The 17816-nt window shown below is 36.6% G+C and overlaps 1 protein-coding gene across 4 annotated transcripts in view; it reads left to right on the top strand.

Moving 5' to 3' along the window:
- The window catches only part of LOC121886680 (protocadherin-15-like), a 154988-nt gene that overhangs the window by 69972 nt on the left and 67200 nt on the right, over positions 1-17816 (top strand). For all 4 annotated transcript variants that reach the window (XM_042396883.1, XM_042396882.1, XM_042396884.1 and 1 more), the window contains 5 exons: positions 99-284; positions 1342-1578; positions 2635-2751; positions 7023-7163; positions 11830-11942. In XM_042396883.1, coding sequence (XP_042252817.1) covers positions 99-284; positions 1342-1578; positions 2635-2751; positions 7023-7163; positions 11830-11942 — 794 coding nt within the window. The remainder of the gene's footprint in view (positions 1-98; positions 285-1341; positions 1579-2634; positions 2752-7022; positions 7164-11829; positions 11943-17816) is intronic.

Below are 17816 nucleotides of genomic sequence, written 5' to 3'. Positions count from 1 at the left end.
TGCAATAAACCAGTCATAAGGATGACATTATAAATGTTTTTTTTTTTGTAGCTGCAGTGTTATATTTGACCATTAATGTCATGCATGTCATCCTAAAGGTGAAAGGTCACTATTTTCTGATCGTTGAAGCCTGGGACGGTGCAGTGGACCCGCGGCGATCCCGATTAACGCTGTCTGTCACCGTTCTGGATGTAGACGACAACAGCCCAATATTCACCCAACAAACTTACAATGTCAATCTACCAGAGAACAGCCCCAAAGATACAGTTATATTACAGTTAAAGGTAAGAGGATGGATGGGTGTAGTTAGTTTTGTAATCATTGACAGTACAAAATATATAACAGATTCTGGACAAATATTGCCATTACCATTATTCAAGGATTTAAGTAATCAGTTATTAAACACACAGTGGGAACACATAAAATGAATTAAATGAACTAAATCCTACACACTGCACCCTTAGAGCTTTTATGGTCAGCATATTAGTGTGTCCAAACTTTTGACTGGTACTGTATATGAAGTCATTATAGCATATTTTTTATTATAAGTACTAAATGTAATCAGTCATTAGTCAGTCAGAACTGAAGAAGCCTTTTGGATAAGGTGAAACATCTCCAGGAATCTAAAGCAAGTCCAGTTGACCTTGACTTACCCCATCTTTAGTGCATTATATTGAGGTACATTGTGTTTTTGCTACCAATTTTCACAGTTTTTACCTTCCTGTATGAGAAATTATTACATTATGAGGTGTATTTTGGCAAAGAAAATGCAACTATAAAAAGTCAAGTAAGTTCATCAAAAAATAAATATCCCTAATACAACTATACTATACATCTTTAATAAAGGATTACACACACTTCAGAATGAAGTGTTCAAAAATCATAAGAAAAGTGAAACTGAGTGAAACAATCAATTGTTCAAATTAGAGATACAACCTGGGAAAATTTGTCTGCAGGTCCAAATTAAGGCATTGATATCAGTTCAAGTCATAAAATAAGTTAAAAGTTTGAAAAAAGTTGAATGAACAGATGGGTTTATTCTACATTCCAGAAGCAAACAAGTCTAATTTGATGACACTTACAGAGATCCTGTTAGTTGTAGAGAAATGTAAGATGAAAATAAGATATGGACCACCAGCTGAACATTAAAAGTTACTATCACAGGCCTTTCAGACATGCCAGCTCGCCACAAGACCTAATGGAAGTACTTCAGTCTGTTAGTAGCACCACTACATGAAGATATTTGTCCCTTTGGCAAAATTCAACATTCTGTAAAATTACAAAGCAATGATATAACTTTTTTTCCTCATTCTCCGACTCTCTTCTCTCTCTTCTCTGTAGGCGAGAGACGCTGACCTCAGCTCCAACCTCACATATCGAATCAGAACTGAAGGCTCGGACCAAGAGATTGTTCAGCTATTCCACATTGACCCAGTTACAGGAGAGTTGTCAGTTCTTAAAGTTCTGGACTATGAGACCCTAACTGACCCAGAAGCCACTTACACGTTTACTGTAGAGGCCTTGGACACAAAGGGAACCATGCCTCCCGGACTAGCCTCTGTTTCTGTCAGAATAATGGTAAGTGTGTAGGTGTGTGTGTGTGTCTGTGAGTTTGTTTGTATTTCTCTCTAATCATCAGGATAGAAACATAAGCAAACTAACATCTCCAGAGAGAGGTCAATTTGCCACTCTTTTGATTCATTTTCTTTTCACTTTAAGGGAAATGTTTTGGGGTAAAGCATTACTGTAAAGAGACACTGAAATCTGTGAGTCACAGTTTATGCCCATTAATTTCCAACAGGATGCAAGTAAATTGCCTCCCACAGCATTGACTGGCTATGCGAAAAAAACATTGGAAAATTTGATCTTAACGCAACTAAATGCAAAAATTTCCTGGAAGCTTCCTTGTGATTTGCTGAAAACAAAAAGTAGTGGGATTCCTACAAGCACAGTAGTGCATAGGTGGTGACATCTGAGACTTATTAGTTATACTGGTTATAACAATAAGCTGCCAAATTCTGTCCTTTTCACAATGTCTTTGTTTATGTATTGTTTTTTCATCTGTGTCTCAATTTGACTACTGTAAAACAAGTTTTGAAATCCATCATTAAGCCAGTCTTTTGGAAAATTTTAAAAAACACTATTCTTCTGTGGTGTTCTTACTTTGAAACTTGCTGTTACCTAGTATTGTGTCACATTTATTCTACTCACTACTGCATTTCTTGTACTCACAAATCAATTGATATTTTCCCAGATTGAAGGCAGAAAAACAAAACAAAAAACAATCAAAACTCTAAAGGAACGAATCATTCAGCATTAGCAACAGGTCATGGGCTCAAAGGTTAGGTCAGCTGGATTGTTACTGTCAACAGCTGTTTTTTGTCCCCTGTGGAGGCCAGATATCCCCAAACCTTCAGTGAGTAATTTAAGGGATTATAGAGAGAAACTGAAAATGAGAATTTTGTTGAATTTAAGAATTAGAGCGAAAACAACTAGCAGCTTTATCTACATAGTCAGTTTGCACAGCACTAAAATGTGTAAGATTTCAGCCACTCACAGTAAAACAAAAACAGCCTGATTTAATATGTTTACACTCCTAATGCATACTCCATGTTTGTACATCTCTCTCTCTAGGACATGAATGACTTTTCTCCAGTATTCAGCCAGTCAGTGTACCGAGGCATGGTTGCCCCTAATGCTGTCAAGGGAACCATTGTAACCACAGTGAAGGCCAATGACTCTGACCCTGTGGTGAGCATTTCCAGCTGTTGCTATTCAATCAAACAGTTTTTCACAGTCTGTTTCTCAAATCGTGTATGGGAATGATGGAAGATAATGATGCTTGTCTTCCAGAGTGTGTGTGTGTGTATGTGTGTGTTTGTGTGTGTGAGTTTTGAATGTGTTTGCACTTCTTTCACTACTGGAGTAATTTTTTCACCCCAGCGTAACATTTAGTGATACATAAATTGGACTTTTCACACTAAACATCTTTGTAATATGAGCTTTTTTATGCCTCGTGCTGTAAAATGAAGGTTAGCTCACTTTAGAGTGTTCCATTGTGAGCCATTTGATAGTCCGGTGGAGTTAACCTCAGGTTTAAAAGGTTGTAAAAGGCTCATATCAGAGTCAAAGTGCAGTGTGAGAATACCTTGTGAGGATTTGCTGAGTCACACAGCTTTTCGTTTAAATGCAGATATGAAATGCAGTGGCTCTGTGAAAAATAACTCCCACCTTTTTATAAGAAACAGAAAGCAACCAACTGGTAAATTTGCAATTTTACTGTATAGTAAATGTCCAAAATAAATATTTATGGAAAAAGTCCAGAAACACAAAAGTATCTTTACTTTGTATTAATGCTCAGGAAGCCATGATGGTATTTTTCACTCCCCCATCTCCTCTACGCTGGCAATGTTACCCCATAAGCCTCTTTAAAGGCACCAAGTTCCTTTGACTAATGTGCTTGCTGTCTACCTACATCAGCTGAATTGATTCAGACTTGAGTTTAAGCATCAAGCTGTGCTCTCTTGGGTCAAAAAGTAACATTATACTGTCCGGCTGTATGCTATAAAGGTACTCCCAGTGCTCAAACAAGGTACTAAATAGCACCTTAAAAGCCCTTGCATAAACATATTCAGGTGTAAATGCCATTTACCTTATACCCTTCAGACCCAAAATTCATCTCTAAAGTACAGATCTTTTTAAGAATTTGTCACAGTGAAGTTTTGCTGACTCACTACGAGCTAGTATTTATTGGAATCTTACAGTGGAACAGACAGCTTGAGGTACTGCTCACATCTGCAGTGCTGCTACAAACTCTAACTTTATTCTAGCTTTTTTTCATTTTTTAATTACAAATGATAATATGAGCTTAACAATTTGAGTGAAAAGTTGAATCTTTGAAAAATGTGCATGAATTTCAGAATATCTTTATGTCCCTCCACCAGTCCACCAGATGTTCTCATGCTTTTCTGCCTGTTTAAGACTGGACTGAGTGGGAAGAAGAACAGATAAGAGAGGTTGCAGATTATATTTACGCACCACGTGAGAGACTGTTGCTTTCTACACTGACTCACATGGGAACTAAGTACTCAAGTGAACTATAACACTAATGATGTTATTCAGAGCTGTAGTTGTCTTTTAGTTCGATTTATGTTGTTTCATGCAGCCTTAATGTGCAAGTCACTCTGCTTGACATACTGATTATTTGTCAACAGCAATATATGCTGAAGTGTATTTTGCTGTGTGTGCTCGTTGGGACTTATGCACTTATTTAAATTGTGTTCATGTGAGTTCTGGGACGGTTTGTACATGGTTATATTGTGTTTTTTGGTTTCCTGTTTGCTCTGTTTCTCGTCTATGTTCCTTTACTCCACACCTGCTCTGCATCAGTCTCATTAGCCCTGCCCTGCTCCCGGTGTCTTTCCCAGCCAATCAGCTCCCAGCCTGCCCTTGTTGTCTTGCCACCTGCTCCTTGTTATTTCATTAGTTCAGTTTATATTTAAATCCTGGTTTTCAGTTCAGTCTTGTTGGATCCTTTGTTCGGTGAAGCTCAGTTTTGTTCTGTCCTGTTCAGTTTTACTTTGCCTGCACATAACCTCCATTAAAGAGTATTCTTCAGTTCCTGCTGTCTAGTGCCACTCCGCATAACATCCTTATGCTTTAATGACAGCATGCACCCGAGCTGGCATGGACTACACAAGTTTGTGCAAAACTTGATGTCCCAAATTATCCCAACATGATTTGACAGTGTTCCAAAGAGCTTCTTGTGATGTCACAGAATGCTTGGCTTTCTCAGTCTTCAGGTGCCCCCATAAATGTTCAATGGCGTTGAGGTCAGGTGACTGTGGAGGAATGTCCATGACAGTCAGGACTCCTTGGTCTTCTTTGGTCTTCAAGTAGCTCTTGCAAAGCTTTGAAGTGTGTTTGGTGTCATTATCCTGCTGCAGTATGAATCCTTCTCTACAAAGATGCAAACCAGAGGTTATAGTATATCTCTGAAGAATGGAGTGGTACTTTTCCTTGGTCAAGGTGTAGTCAATTCAGTGCAGGTTTCCAACTCCAGAGTAGGTAAAACACTCCTAGACTTGAATATTCCCGAACTGGTATCGGTTTGATACACTGTGGTATCTTTCTCTCTCCTGTTCGTCTCCTTACATGCACCCTTCTGTTAATGCCATAAATCACAAACTTGGATTCATCAGTAAATGGGACTTTTTTCCAGTCATCCACTGTGAAATGCTGGTATTTCTTAGCCCACCCCAAGCGTTTGGCCTTGTTTCCCCCTCCTGAGAAGTGGTTTAGAAACTGCTACTCGTCCTCTGAGACCACACAGACCGCCTTCTTTTGACAGTACTTTTGCTGATTGGAGTCTTGCGTTCTTTATATAGCAAATTCTGTATCTGTGGAGTTGCTTTTCTATCTCTCAGGGAACTGAGCTTGATGTATTGATCTTCTGATGGTGTGGTCACTTTTGGTCTGCCTGATCGTGCTTTGGATATAACTGATCTAGTTTCTGCAAACTGTTTAAAAGTTCTATGCACTGCCCCATTAGAAACCTTTAGTCTAGCCATGATTTGACGCTGAGAAAGCCCCTCTTTGCTTAGAATAACAATTTGACTTCTGACACTTTCACTTAGTTCTGATGCCATGTTTCCCACTATCACAATGCTACTTAGTAAGCAATGATCTGCTCCTCTGATGAGTAGATTAAATCCACCATCATCTGAATGCATGCTTCAGTGGAAGGGATACAACTCAAGGAAATCTGACCTTTTGTACAAAAGAGTTAAGTTGGTCAATGCCACAAATTTGCTTAAATTTGATTGCTGACCTAGAAATAGTGCAGAATCTTAAATATGTCTTCTTTATTTTACATGTCATAACTTGTTTCTGAACCCTCAAACTTTGTGATTATTTCCAGGTTTATGTGAAAATATTAAAATAAATACATATATTACATTAATTTTGCGTGGAATGCAGTTTTTATAATTCTGTAATTTGATATTGACACTGTAACACCCAATCTTTCAGTGTTGAGTCTTGATGAAAATATGACCTTAGACACTTTTCTGTTTACCTTGGATGCCTTTATAATTACTGGCTGTGTGACTTGGACTTGCTGTGAGTTGCACCTGCCTGGTAAACATTAGACCCTGGTCCTGTTACCGCAATATAATTTGTTGACGTATCAGATTCATAGCCCTAATTAAGACACTGCAAAGTCTTCATGATTTAAGACATGTAGCAAGATAATCCAATCTATGACAAAAATAATACAGAGATAGTTGTAAGCACATTGTGCAGATGAAGTGTTCGTGTGTTGACATTTTAAACATCAATTCTATCCATTCTTTATTAGTAGGCAATTTTAAGCAGTATAAATGTATTCTACATCTGTTGCCATGGCTGAAGAGCACCACAATCTCCTGTTTTATCTGTTCAATACCTTATATAAAAAGTGTTGTCAATAAACTTTTTACAAATATTTTTAGATTCTTAACATAGACATTACAAAGACATCATGAGTTAGGGTTAGGGTTAAGGTAGGGGCAAATTGTAGGTATTTGCAAAATGTACTTTCTAATTCTTTAAAACAAGTATTGGTCAACCTTTTCACCCTGAGAACAAAATAGAAGTAAATTTAGTATCTCACCCTAAAATATATATGCTCATTAAAGCATACTCAGATGACTTGAGAGGTTAATTCATGATAATTCAGAGTGCCTATACTTGGACTTCATTCATCCAAAGTGGTGGTGGTGTGTGTCCTTGCTGGTTCATCAAGTATTTGTACAAGACACACTGTTTGACATCCGGTTCAAAACTAATTGCTTTGGATCTTAAATACTGTAACACAGTGATTAAACAGTCATTACTATACTGTGCTTTAGTTTGAGGCTACTTCGTAAAAAAGTGACAATATTCCAGAAAGTATACAAGAGACAGTCCATCCTTTAATGCAACATTCATCTAAATCTGTCTTCCTAATGTCAAAGCATATACTGTGCTTGTTCTCTCCGTAGGGTACCCCAGCAGGTCTGGTGCGCTATAAAGTGGACCAGGAGGCTTATCCATACTCTTCCAGTATATTTGGTGTAGAGGAACAGACAGGACATGTGGTAACCAGAGTAAACCTCAATGAGGAGCCCAACCTCAAGTTCAGTGTAAGTATACACACAATTTAGTACAACTTCCAGGTCACCATTAATCCCTAAAACACTCTATATTGTATGCAGAATTCTGTATGTCTGATCAGACCTGCCCATATTGCAATCTAAAGTTTACTTTCAGTCCTGTTTAGTACATTTTTTTGTACCAGTAATGCAACAGAATATCCATTTTATTTTACACATGCTTTATAGTCGCATAAAACATGCACCCACAATGGAGACATACAGCAATAAAATATTTTCCCAATGGACAGATATTAACTTCCATCAGTCCATAATGTATTCAATGTATTAAATATGACTATGTGGCAGTGAGTCTATATCACATTGTAAATACAATATAGAGCATCACTGAATGTATGCACACATGCAGCTCACTCTCATGCACACCCCAAATGACGGGCACAGAGAAGACTGGTAAAGAGACAGCCAAAGCCAGTAAAAACAGATTTTTTGATGGTCTACCGGCCCAAAAACTGATTTTTTTTAATTTTTTTTTTTGATGGTCCATCAGCCCACCGATGTGGCGGCAGACCGGGATTTGTCCCGGTATGCCCGATGGCCAGTACAACACTAAAGGTGTCTTAGCCAACAGCATGAAAATGTGAATCCCTATCCATTGTACAAAGTATACTGCAGTAGCCTATTAGTTTCAAAACTGCCTTCCCCCTTCAATGGGACGTTGGGCTATGCTAATTTCATCTTTTCATTGGGCTTTAATTAACACAACAAGGATTCAGCGTCCTCTGAAGATGTCACTCGGGGGACTAATTCTACCTCGTTTGCTCCCAATATCTCTAACAAAATGAATCATTCCAACACTGTTTACAACTTTGGGATTATGACTGATATAACTCTAAGGTATAATTTTTACAAGGACAGAGACATGGTCATTGACAAATAACTAATGCATCACATTATAAAGGCACCACAGTATTTCTAATAACCATTTTTGGGGCAGGTCAGCATGCAGATTTGTATCTGGACTGAAATGACAGAAAAAAGCTTAACCACCACATATTCCAGTGAAGTAAGTAAGTTTCCAGCAGTTAAAGATGTTGATTTAGAAGGTCCCTGGTTAAAGCATGAGTTAAAATATGATTAAGAAGGGAAGTACAGTTTCAGTGACAATTTCCCGGGCTAAATGAGAGGGAGGAAGTGTCTTGATATTTAAGTTGGGCCCTCATTAGGATTCCTTTAGACACATTTATTAAAAGGATAAACCCCATCTCGTATTTAAGGGGGTCCTTAACACAAGTATACAGAAAATAAAGTACATAGAGCAAAACGCAAAAACAAATACTCTCACACATACAGAGACAAAAGTTCTCCCAGGCCTAGCTACTCCCACACCCAGTAATTCCCCCAAAAGTGCCAAAATACATACATTAAATGTACACATACCTATACAAAGCTATATACATACGTTTAAATGATCCTACACATTAGAGATAAATTATTTCCATTTCTCAAATTTAATTAGAGGCAAGCGCATGTTGTTTGAAGAAATGAAAGGAGGTAAGAGATCTAAGTGAACTTGGCAGATTATTCCAATTAGATGGAGCTTTAAAGGCAAGTCACCCAATTTCTCTGTCATTTGTCATTTATACCTTAGACTATACCATGACATGATGGGACTATACCTAGATGGGATTAAATATTGTTTTAAGTAAGAAGGATAGTTAAAGAAAACCAGTGCAACCAGTGAAAATGTCATTTAGATTTTGGTGTTAACCAATTTAGCCACTCATACATACATAAAGCAGTGATGGGTTCTTTAAGGACACCTTAAGACAAATCTACAGAGAATATTATAAACTACATTGAAAAGATCAAGATTTGTTTCTGAGGTATTCTGATAGACAATATCTGCATAATCCAGTATCGGTAATGTCAACTGTGAAATAATTATTTTCCTGACCTGTAGGTTGAAACTGTTGGCAGAATTATATAATATTCTCAGGCTGCAATTTTTTTTGTTTATCACTGAGTTAATATGGGGCTTAAAAGAAAGTTGAGAATCAAGCCAGAGACCCAAATATTTAAATTTTTCCACTTTCTCGAGTGGTGTCCTATCTAAGAAATTAATCGACCAGTTATTAGTTAAATACAAAGAATTAGGTCTAGTGCCAAACAACATACTATAAGACTTCTTCTATTCAGAAGTTTGTAAAAGAAAACAATTTTTGAGTGGCATCAAAATCAGCCTGTAATGTACATTGAATTTGTGAGATGTCAGGCTTGAAAGAATAAATCACAGTATCATCTGCATATAATTGAATATGACAATCAGAACAGATTTGTGGGAGATCATTAATAAAAATGGAGACCAGCAATGGCCCTAGAAATGAATGAATCTTGAGGTACACTTTTTTCATGGTCAAAAAATCTGATAGACTGCCCTGATAAGAGACATACTGTCATCTGTGGTGAAGGTATGAATTGAATCAAAATAAAGAATATTTTGAAAGACCAATAGCACAAAGTTTGTCAAGGAAGAGGTAGTGATCAACTATGTCAAACGCCTTAGTAAGATCTATAAATATTGTGCCAATAAGCATATTATTGTCCAATGAAGAGGATACGTCATTGATGAATTTTATGAGGGCAGCTGTTGTAGATAAGTTAGGTCTGAAACCAGATTGATATGGAGATAAGATGTGAAAGTCATTAATATATTGAGATAGTTAATTCACGTATAGATAAAGATCAATTGAATAAATCAGACAGATGATATGCCAGAACATGAGAGGTAAGTTTGATGAACCCTATCTCCAAACCATCTCAACTAGCACCACTACCTGAGCTTAGATCACAAATAACCTTCTGAAGATCAATTTGACGGATTCTTCTAAAGGAGATGGAGCTACCACATTTAGAGCTATCCAATGAAATATCAGAGAAGGGAAAATCAGAAAATTGTGAACTGCAGACAGAGGAAAAATGCTGGTTGAAGGCACTAGCAATTATAGAGGGATAATTAAAAATTTCATTATTAACTCTGAGTTGTAGTGCTTTTGGTGGATTCATTGATTATATTATTAATTCTGTTCTAAAACTGTTACAGGTTATCAAAATCATTAGATAAACTCTTTATAATAATTAGATTTAGTGTTTCTTGTTTTGGTTGTACATATATTCCTAAATGTTTATATGCGTTCCAATCAGCAGAGTCCTTTGTCAAGCAATATTTTCCCCAGGCCTTAGCTCTATGTTTAAAGAGACTTATACTGTAAGATCAACATTAATCTTGGGTAAAGGTCTACATTTAACCTTAATTGTTGTCCAGGGGGCATATTTGTCTATAACATTAATAAACTCAGTGTAAAAGAAGTTCCATGCATCTTCAACAAATGGTATTAGCTGAAACCAGTGCCAATTTATGGCAGTTAAAAAGTTCAATATCAATATTTTACATTGTCTTACCTTGGTGCATCTTGGTGGAAGATGAGGTACTTTAATCTTCCAAACACAGAAAAAACAGAGAATAGAAACAGAAACGAATGGAGTGGCCAATGAAACAGTCAGATAATACCCAAGATTTTATAATTCTACCAGGATGGGTGACAAGAATCCAATCTAACAAGGACTTAGACCTGTAATCAACTCTGGTAGGCTCACTTATGAGTTGAGTCAGATTTATACTGCCAAAGAGGTTTCGATCACTGAGAGATGAACGATCTAGCCAGTTGCTGACTTTAAAGTCACCCAAAATTATCATTTAATTTGGATGATCTAAAAAGTTTATGGTAGACAAAATACACTTTGTAGTTGCTAAGGGAACATTTGGAGGTCTGTAAATATTTCCTATAGTCAGTTGTTTGTTTTCATGAGACATTCAAAATACATAGGGTTCTCTTTTGGCACAACAAGCTTTGAAGACAAATTTGAAGAAACATAAGTAGCCATTCCTCCTCCTCTAGCACCCCTATTAGCTCTGTACAAAACATAGGATCAGAGATATTACTATGCAACCATGTCTCAGAAAGTGTAATTACACTAGGTTTATCATAAACAAGCCAAGCTCTTAAGAGATTAATTTCAGGAGGTAAGCTCCTTACATTCAGATGAATAACATGTAGACCTTTAGCAGTGTTAACTATGTGGAGATGGCAATAAAGAAACAAGATGTTCACTTAAGTATATCCACAGATCATGTATTGGGTATATGATAAAAAGAGGGACAGGAGGTAAGGGGTAGGTAGCAAGATAGCAGTGCACACACACACACACACACACACACACACAAAGAATATCTCAAACTGGCAAAACAAATACATAAAGACAAAGCAGAGCTTTGAGTCTGGTTAACAGTTTCCCCCCAATTAAATGAAGAATGCAGGCTAAGCAGAAAAAAATAAGCACACAAGTAGGATGAACACTTGTCCTATGCTCCAATTCCCATGCAAATAATGTGCTTTTAGATTGTAGGCAACAAAAATCTAGACATATAAGTTTATTATTAGCTTGTCATGCATTAGCTACATCAATTTAGCTGACTGTCTCTGCTGTCAGCAGACTGTAAAATGATGTGAACTGATGTCTTTACAATGTTAGAGGCTATAAACAGAGGGTAGAGGCAACATTAGTTGTCAGCTGTGTTGCAAGCAGGTATGTGAATATCTGCTGAATGTTCTGACTCTGTGTATTTGATTGGCAGCTGGTAGTGGTGGCCTATGATGATGGTGAACCTGTAAAGAAGAACACAACCCTAGTAGAGATCACAGTCCTTCAGCCCTCTATCATTCCTGTCTTTACTCAGGAAGAATACAGGTATACACACACACACACACACACACACACACACACACACACACACACACACACACACACACACACACACACACACACACACACACACACACACACACTATATCTTAAAGTTATAATCCTTAAAGAATAACTGAACACCACCTGAAAATCTTGTCTCTGCTGACGTCCGGTGGTTTAACTTCTCAGCATTCTGCAGTGATGTAGAGGTGAACTCCAGGACCTTGTGACATCACTTTTGGGTTAAAGAGAGGTTAAACGGACTTACAACTTACCACCAAAGAGAGCAGCAAAACATTGCTTTTCAGTCTGGTGTTAAGTTACTCTTTTAGATTCCATTTCTGGTTGATGTTGTGGCACCTGTTACTGGTGGTTACATCTTAATAACAGGTCTCAAAGTTCCATTTGAAATGACAAATTTATCAATTTGCTGGGGGCAGGAAATGCTCTTTGAGCAGTTAATTTGTCAGACATAAAACATAAGAACACAAGCAACTTGTGTATCTACTAATTTTAAGTCTCCTTTATAAATTGCTGTTGCTATATTGCTATACTGCTGTACCAATGCAAATATGTTTCATCTTCAAAAAATACTGGACCTGCTGTTCTGCTCTTTTGGGTTATGTTATTATGTGACATAAGCACACAAATGATGTGCAATGTACACCATTTGAGTCCAGTACAGGAACGGCGGATTCCACAACTAACAATGCTACTATTTAAAAAGGTAACTAATGATGTAAATATATTTAATGGCTATAGGAAAATAAGTTCCAGCAGTGAATAGTATCAAAAATGGGTTGAGGTGATTTAGGAGAAGCAGAAACAAGTTGTGAACACAATATTGAACATGGTACAACCTTTTTAAGTTGATACGGCAGTCTTGTTAGGAAACCATATTACAGCTGATCTGCTGTCAGAAAATGCTAAAAATCAACATTGTCTTGTTTTGTAGATGCATTTTTGATGAACGATTGTGGTTAGCACAAGCTGCAGTGACAAATTCAATGTGTTTTCTGTGGCTTCCTCATAATAAAAACCTTCCAGTGCTGATATGTTGTAAAGAGAGTGAACAGCAAAATATGCTGAATTACATGCATGTTCCGTTTCATTGTGTCTGTGAAGGCAATTAAAATTCAGCAATGGCACACTCTGCCACTAACAATGAAAACTACTATTTACAGTGCAGAGGTATATTTAATTGACAAATTCAAAATTTACCATAACTTAAATATCCTGTTGTACATGATTGTTCTCATTTAAATGTATATCCTCTTACGTATTTTCCTTCCATGTCATCCATGAATACTTAGTCCTGTAATTACCTAACACTGTGTAGATAACTGCACATGGAAAGAAGAAATCTTGCCATGAAGCTTATGCAACTATGTTCTGTGTTCAATATCCAACGGTGCATTATGGCGATACAAAGCCTTATCCTGCTTTCAGTTATAGCATCATAGATATATTGTGTTTTATATTAGAAATGTAATGTGTACTACTTGAAGTAAATGCTGGTCTTGTTGAGATAAAACCTACTGAATGGAAAGGTGCTGAAAAAGCCTTTTTGGCCAAGAACACGTCTGGCTACCTAAATATCTGTGTGCAGAAGCAGTAAATTACCAATAAAACACCAATAATCTTGGGGGCTGATATCCCACTCCATCAGACAGACCACTACCTCACACACACACACACACACACACAGACTGCTACCACACACACACACAGTTTATACTCAGGAATGCAGCCATTTAGTTGTTGCAAGAGTGGCAAGACATTCATCTCAATTTCACACACTAAATCCACCCTCCCCCTCAAAAAGCCCCCCAAAAAGCACACCTTTGAATTTTTGGATGGTACCCAGTGACTCCTCCCGACTAAGAAAGAGTATTTGTTTTTCATCTGGCAAATTAATGAATTGCATTAATATAGGCATAATTAAAATATGGAGAGGAAGGTTTATCATGCAAAAAGTGGAATTCATTATTAACTATTCACTGATGGACTAAAAGCAAGCACTTAATATGTTTCTACCGCATTTCAGTGTAAACTATAAAAACTATAGAAACACAGCCTTGCAAAATCACACTACTACTTCACACACACAGGTACACAATAACAAAGAGGGTGATCTGAACAGCATGACTGAAATTCAGTTTTGATTACAACTCAAATTATGTGTTTTAACGCAAGGAGATTCCAGTTTTGTTTTGTTTTTAATTATGAATTTGGGCAAGTTTGTTTTCATAATGCAGATCAAAGTGTTTGATTTGCATTAAATATACAAATGTGTACATTAGCATCAAGTTTGTGAGGCAGCAGCACATTTTTCACTGTCTGCTGCAAATTCATTAAAAGCACTCACCCATTCTGTTACAACCCACAACCCTAAACAAATCGCCATGATTAATTAGCACAATGCACATCACCTGTTTTATTTAAAAGATGAACTGGCAGGAGACAAAGAAGCCTTTGGGATTCTAACAGTAATTGGGTCATCATCCAAGTAGTGTCTGTAAAAGTGTTAATCTTCCATTGAAATTGCTAATGTTGTATATTGGTTTATACATTGAAGCACTATGTACAACCATGTATGAAATTATTAGATCAAAATAAGGAAAAATACTTTTTATTAAGTGAAAACAAATCTCTATACATTGATCTGAACTAATGTAAAACACATAACATAGTCTGTGATCATTTTATTAGTGGTTGGTGGTCTGGCCAGGCTTTACAGAAATGCCCCAAGCAATGGAAAAAAAGCATATAAACTGTTTACTGTTTACCAAACAAGAATACACTGCATGTCTGAATGAAAATATCATGAGAGATAGTGCCTTATATAGTTTATTTTTCAAATCCAAAACAAAGCAAACAAGTATTTTCCTTCAGTCTCTGTGGAGGTTTAAAGAAATATGTAGGATTGGTATTTTTGTAAAGATAAAAACACACAGTCTTTCATTCTCTATCTATGTGTTTTGAAATGCCAATAAACCCAGCAGTCACAGACTTCAAACTCAACCAACTATAATATAATATATTATACTGTTACCTTATGCCCACACCCACACTAAGTCGCAAGTCGTCATGTAACTCTTCCAGTTGGTCTTTTATGTGGCCGTGTGTCGCCTCAGGTTTTCTCTCCTGTGACTGGCTGGGTTGACAGAGGCATGAGAGAGGTTGGATGTGAAATTGGCCTATAATCTCCAGCTATTATCTCTCTTGATCTGTCATTCTTTCACTGAATATATAAAATGTTTCTTATTGCCTTTTCTGGTTATTCTTCTCTGTCCTGTTACTGTCAGTCTCTATCTTGATATGGCTTTATTTTCCCGCTATACATTAGCTTCTAATTTCCCGTCTGTTAATATGTTTTCTTCCTGCCATCCCATTTTTATCAACTCCTCTATATGTCTTTTTTCATCCCCCCCAATGACGTCTTAGGGAATTAAATGGTCTCCTTCCATTCGCTTTATTATTTCATCTGTCAGGCACAATATCTAACATATCAGAGTTGGATGAAAATTGTGAGAGGAGATGCGTAATATTTTTGCAAATGTTTCAAAATGACTGATTGACTCAAGGTTGGACACTAATGTTTCCACTTAAAACAAAGAGAGTTTTTGTGACTGATTGTCTGTGAGAGGGGTAGCATTAGTTTTGTCTCAATCTTTTATTCTCTCTATTGCAGATTTTGTTTCCTTTCGATATTGTGTTTCTTCCTTTTTCTGTCCGCTTTTCTACCTTCATGACAAGTCATAGAATTCATCTGTTTTATATGCAGAGTATGTGCTTAGGCATTTTGATGCGATTCACTTTCACATAGCTAACATGCGATCTGTCATGCATCATGCAAGCTGCCTCTGTGACAGCTCAATATTAAATTGAACAAATATCACACCTTTGACACTGATTTTATAGAGGAAATTTAATTTGTGTTATTATTTACTTGTCATATTTACTTTTCTGTTTTTTTAAAAAACAACTTCTTTATTTAGAAAACTTAGCACCATTAGCTCTAAGCTTATGAGCTTGTTTGGGAGTAATTGCCACTTCAGTGACAATACAGAACATATTTTCCCACTATTACAGACAAAATTTCAAGATGTCAACGTCTGTCTTTCACACAGAGCAGAGTAAAGCTCTCTATTTTTAGGAAAGGGGTTAGAGGCAAGAAAGAGAGATGTCAGCCAGCCATATAATACTGCATTTATGAATATGTAACAGCTTCCAGCTAAAAAAGAGTGTGTGCCAGTCTATGCGAGTGTGCACTTTGTCCAATTTGTGTGTATTTGTATCTTTTGTATTAATCAACACACAGTTCATATTAATGCATGCATGGACACATTTTTATGTTTGTTCGCTGTGAATGTCCCTCTTTGTGTATGTGTGTTATGTATTTGTCATTTCAATGTGTGTTTTGCATGTCTCTTTGGGTGTATGTGTGTCTTATATTTTACATTTTTGTGTCTCTTTGTCTGTGTGTGTTTGTGTGTGTGTGTGTGTGTGTATGGGATGGTGTTTTTTTCTTGTTCGACTAATTCCATGTTGTATTCACACAGAGTACAGTGTACCAGCTTTGAATTAATTAGCCCAGCTTTATTGAATAAAAGCTAACCATTGTACCAGTGTGGTCTTAAGAGCTTACTAATGCAGCTTAATGATTTTGTATGGTTTCAACAGACAGGCTTCTTGCCATGAGCAAGGCTGAATTAGTAATATTGATTCCTACAGTGAAAAAGAGAGTGACAGTAAAACAAGAGGTTGCTTTTAAGATTTTTTCATGACTACTTAGATTATTTATTTCCATTTTTTTTAATTCCAAAGTTGTGTAATATTCTTAATCTTCGAATAGCACCGTGTGTGGTGATACTTTATAAAGGCATGGAGGGTTAAAGCCCCTATAACTCTCTGAACTTGGTGCCATAGTGGTAATATCAAAAAAGATTCTCAGGCAGATAGCAATGCATGCAGCTACAATCTTACCATGTGACAGCCAATCTATGCATGCATTTAACAAATTCACTTAAGTCGTCAGTAGGTAATTTTAGTTAAATGTTAAGTGAGTAACTGAGTAGTTTACATGTATTTGTTTGCTGGTTTATGTTTTTCATTTTAGCTTTTAACAAAATTTTGTAAAAAAAAAAAAGTTTTGGGGTAGGTTGACAATTAGATTTAAAATATAGTAAAAGGATTACTTGTTGAATAATTAGCTTCTACAGACTGCATTTAAATAGATTTCAAACTCAGTTTTGTATTTTTGCTGTGTGACCCCTTTTATAAGAAGAAGATTAAAGGATGGATAAATGGATTTGGTGGGTTGAAGGTTCACATTTTTTCTTTAATTCTCTTTCAAGTCTGTCTTAAAACAACACTCATGTGCTTATAAGTAGATTGAAAGCACTATTGGTCACTTTAATTGCTCTTCCTTTACATACTGGCCACAAATGGATGCCGTTCTAAAACATTTTCAGTGTAAGTAATGAGGGACAAAATCCACAGTCCTGTTTCTGTGCTGAGCTGTGTTGGTGGTGGAGGAATAAAACAAAAAGAGGAAATTTGTAGCAAAAGAATGTAACTTTGATAAAGATACTTATTTGGTTTGTGCAATTCAGGCTGCTGAAACCTCATTAGTTATGGCTGAACTTAAGAATTGATTTTACAGACAAATAGGACTGTGGAGTTTTTTCCTTATCACTTACATTGAAATTGCTTTAAGAATTATGGCCAGTATGAGCAAGAGGAACAATCAAATTTTAAGACAGACTTGAAAAAATGTGAACCTATCCTTTTGCCACAATTTATGCACAATAAAATCTGTTACTCTCATCTCTGTGTATCAGAGATAGAATGTAGCAAACTGAAAGTGTTTGC

This window comes from Thunnus maccoyii, chromosome 20 (genome assembly GCF_910596095.1).
Source record: "Thunnus maccoyii chromosome 20, fThuMac1.1, whole genome shotgun sequence".
Classification (NCBI taxonomy): Eukaryota; Metazoa; Chordata; class Actinopteri; order Scombriformes; family Scombridae; genus Thunnus; species Thunnus maccoyii.
This window is presented reverse-complemented; position numbering and strand designations above follow the sequence as displayed.